The sequence below is a fragment of the Wasmannia auropunctata genome, unplaced genomic scaffold (assembly GCF_000956235.1).
Source record: "Wasmannia auropunctata unplaced genomic scaffold, wasmannia.A_1.0 LD280950.1, whole genome shotgun sequence".
In the NCBI taxonomy this organism is placed as follows: domain Eukaryota; kingdom Metazoa; phylum Arthropoda; class Insecta; order Hymenoptera; family Formicidae; genus Wasmannia; species Wasmannia auropunctata.
In genome coordinates, this window is record NW_012081940.1 from 12,877 (window position 1) to 17,117 (window position 4,241).

Genomic DNA, 4,241 nt, shown 5'->3' on the forward strand with positions numbered 1-4,241 from the left:
CATTAAATTGGTGAATATTTTGTAATGCACACCTCTCCACGGAGTCTACAGGAGCGAGAATTGTATGTACTTTAACAATTATTGGTTCATCAAAATTAGGTGGCAAGCATTCAAAACCATTAACATGAAGTTCTTTTAGTTCGTCAATAAACGGCTTCAAAAATAGATTTAGAACAGGTTTTTCTGTAGCAGCCCATATTCCAGCAAGAAGAATATTTTCTTTTCTTAAACGATAATTCAATTCATTAATTGATACTTGTAATGGACACATTGATACTTTTGATGATTTGAAAGTCTGCACACCATCAACATTCCACTGAAGAGATATATCGTAATTGGAAATTATTCCTTTTTCTTTTAACATTTTATATACGCTGCCACTTGTTACATCAGAAAGTATATCTTGTTCTCCACAATCTCTTTGTAATTCATAAAATAATGGTCCAGAAAATAAACTACTTAATTGATTCTTTAAAGGTATATGTAAAAAAAGTGTCCATTTCGTTTTAAAGAATTCTGAAGAAAAGTTTTATGACAAGATGTACATGTTATGCATCGAGCAATTCTAAAATTTAATAGAATCAAGCAGTCTGGACAATAATAAAATGTTTTAATATGTGCAGTGTCAGGAAATTCTTTGAGGAATTTATACTTTGATACGTTCAGTGTTCTTGGAATATGACAATCAATAAGTTTCAATAGATCTTCTAACGCAACATCTGACAAATTATGTCGAATCATGAAACTTATTATAAGAAGATTACTTTCTTCTTTTGTAAGTGCAGCTCCTGGATAAATAGGTACTCTTTCCTGAAAAATGATGTTAATTATATAATAACATTTATATTATTTCCAAATACTATTAAGTTTAAAAATAAACAAGATAAAATTTTAGCCAAAAGTACTCAAAATAAGCAAAGTTATATGTTAGCTCACCTCATTTCTTCGATCTTCATGATCATTCATAACGTAAACATTATTAGGATTTTCGTGTAATTCAACGTTTATTTGAGGCTCATCTTCTTCAATTTTTTCATTTTCTTCATTTTCAATGTCGTCGTAAAATATATTTTCATATTGCTCATCAACAACCATTTGATTTAGCATCTATTAAAACATAAATATTCTTGATTATAAAATACTCATTCTATAAAGTTTACGTGTATAGACCAATTCTTCTAACATAATTGTTAAAATATGCATTAGGTTGAAATTATTCTTTGAGTTCAAATTACTAGCGTTACTATATATATTTACATCTTGTGCACTCTCATCATCATCATGGTTGGCGTGTTCATCTTCAAGTCTGTTTTGATTTAAAATCTATAAAAAATAAAATTATGATTTTGTATGCTACTTAATTACAATACTATACATTTTATATTATTTTATAAAAGTTTTAATAAAATTTATTTGTGATATAATACAAAATTACACAAATCAGAACAACAATGTCAAATAGAAGAAATTGAAAGTTACATAATATATTGATACCTGTCTATCAGAAAGATTGTCTTGACAAAACTCATCTATTTCCATATTTAATTGTTCATTTTCCTGCTGTAGATTAAAAATTTGATCATTTCTGTCATTTTCCTGTGAAAAAATAATACAAAAAAATAGCACGAAACAATTATTCAAAAAATTTAAATCAATGTAAAACTTTATATTTTTCAAGAAATATTTCACAGTTACAATTATACAAAAGTTTTAACTATTATATTAACATAAAAACATAATAAACTTTTAATTTCTTACGATTAACAACTTTGCTAGCACTATATAATTTATTTAAAAACCATGATAGAATCAATTTTTATATTACTTTATAAATCTTACTTTATAAATTATAATATTTAATATGCTAACGTTATAATTTATAAATATAAAAAATCAACATTGAAATCATTGGATAATTCTATATTTTATATTAAAAAATTGGCCTCTACTTTTTAATTTTACTTTTGCAAAAAAAAATAAAACAATAAAATTTTACATACCTGTAGTTGCAGATGATCCGCTGATAATTCATTCTCATTTCTTGTAACACGGTTATAAACAGTTGTATATGATATAGGCACAGATGGATCTTGTAGATATTGAAAATAAAAGCCACGTCTTTTCATATTTTTAATAATTATATTTTATATTCAAGATAAAGAAAAATTGAAATAAATAAATGTTAAATATTGAACACAGCTGTATACACGCTAATTATGAACTGATTGATGTACACTATATATATCGTAAATTTACGAAAAATATATTGTTAAAGTATATAAACTGCACATAAAAAATATTATGTTTATTGTCATTCAAATTCAGACATAACCAACAAAGATCTATGGCATATTATAATCGACTATATTAACGACTTCGCATGTATTCGCACTCAAATAAAAACGTAGAAACAACATATCAAAACACATTGATGACTGCGTTTCACTTGGCGATTAATTGCAACGTTATTCGTAAGCCTGCATCTCTTTGTTTATCTTTCGATGAGAAACAATTAGAATGGTGATTCCACGCATGGTGTATTCTTACACCATGATTCCACGATATATAGTGTATCAATCAATGCAGCCAATATTTTATGTGTCGTCAGTGTCGCATGACAAATTTATCAAGTTTGCTGATTGACTATAAAATAAAGAGAATCGAGAACTTCTCTATTTTGCAGCCAATATCAACAGACTTGAAAATTATTTTTCTTACGAAATGAAATAATAGCCTATATTCGCTTAACCTGGATTAATAATAGGTATAATAGATGTAAGGCGTAAAAAATTATAATCATATTCTTCTCGCATTCAACTGTGATTAATCATTCCTTACAGTTTTTAAAGCTCATATTACACCTATTATATATCCAGCTAAAAAGCCTTAAATTGCCGCGCGAAAAGGTGCAACGCGGTAACCAATGAACGTTCAGAATCAAGGTATACGTTTATTGGCTATGGCATCACATTTTTCCACGTATATAATCCGCGCGGCAAGTGTTTCCATGCAGCGTGTTTCCATGCAGCGTGTATCCCGCGAAAAGAGAATTACAAGTGAATTAAAGTTTTATTGTTAGCCATACAGCATTATTAGTTTCAATAAAAACGGAAAAATGAAAAAAAGACTCATGATAGACAATAAATCATGCATATTAGTGGAATTTTTAAACGAAGACAAGGCATTAGCCATAGGTTATACGTGTTGGTTAAATGAATCCACGACCGAAGAGGAACTGAATAATATTATTGAAAGCAAAAAGGAGGTGGAAATAGCTTGGCCCAAATGTGATGTACATTCAGCCCGGAAAATGAAAAATATATTGAAAGATTTGAGAGACGAACAGTGGGAAGTTCATGCTGTCAAAGTTCTAGGATTTGGTGGTGAGTGATTTATTTAAAAATAAACTATTTTCATCGCTTATAATCTTTTAAAATAGTTATATAAATGGTATAATTAAGCCGAAACATAATTTGGCTGCGTTCTGTTTCACGCATAATGCGTATAATATATCATTTTATCCTTGTTTGATTGGGTAAACAACAAGGATAAAATGATACATCATATACCCAGCATGCGTGAAACTTATACCAATCAATAATTTAATAATTATAGCTTAAATGCGAAGAAACAATTAAGGAGGAACACAAAACTATTCTCTTTCTTTGAAATTGAAAGAAAAAGCAATTAACAATTTAAATTTATTACTATATATAAAAATTATTATATAAATAACAGTTATAATTTTTTTTTATTAGATTGGACAAACATGAGTACTGAATTAGATTTGTTGCAAAAAAATAATGTTCTATTTACAACAAAAGAGAACAAACATCTTATAATGAAAAAATCTTTTGATAATACTGAGTATATGTCTACAAGTAAGACAGACAAATCAATTAAAAAGGTTATATATTTTTATTTATGTTTTAAAGTTATTTTTGGCAAATTAAATTATTTTTTTATTATATTTCGTTGTATTATCTTATATTTGTTTATCATATTTTTTATATAAATTTTGTTTATTTTTAGTCAAATAAAAATGAAAAGCAGCTATTAAAAAAAGTTGAAGCTCAAAAGAGAAGTGGCACAATTTTAAAAGAAATACTAAAAACTAATAAAATGGCAAAAATTGATGATGATGAGGTATTTACAAAATTTTTTTAAAATTAATGAGAATTTTATTTTCTAAATGCATTAAAACTTTCTCTTTTGACATAAATTAACTTTGCACAATAATT

The 4,241-nt window shown here is 26.8% G+C and overlaps 1 protein-coding gene across 3 annotated transcripts; it reads right to left on the reverse strand.

Moving 5' to 3' along the window:
• Window positions 1-447: 447 nt before the first annotated feature.
• LOC105461680 lies at window positions 448-2,546 on the reverse strand. Of its 3 annotated transcripts, none has more exons than XM_011708189.1 (5): window positions 2,001-2,546; window positions 1,495-1,560; window positions 1,258-1,323; window positions 937-1,107; window positions 448-810 (listed from the first exon to the last, which is right to left on the reverse strand). In XM_011708189.1, the coding sequence occupies exons 1-5, from the start codon at window positions 2,124-2,126 to the stop codon at window positions 472-474; spliced, it is 768 nt and encodes a 255-aa protein (XP_011706491.1). In that variant the 5' UTR covers window positions 2,127-2,546; the 3' UTR covers window positions 448-471. The 3 variants fall into 3 exon arrangements, with proteins under 3 accessions (XP_011706491.1, XP_011706490.1, XP_011706492.1); XM_011708188.1 differs by having other exon boundaries at window positions 1,495-1,596; XM_011708190.1 differs by lacking the exon at window positions 1,495-1,560.
• Between the last annotated feature and the right edge of the window lie 1,695 nt (window positions 2,547-4,241).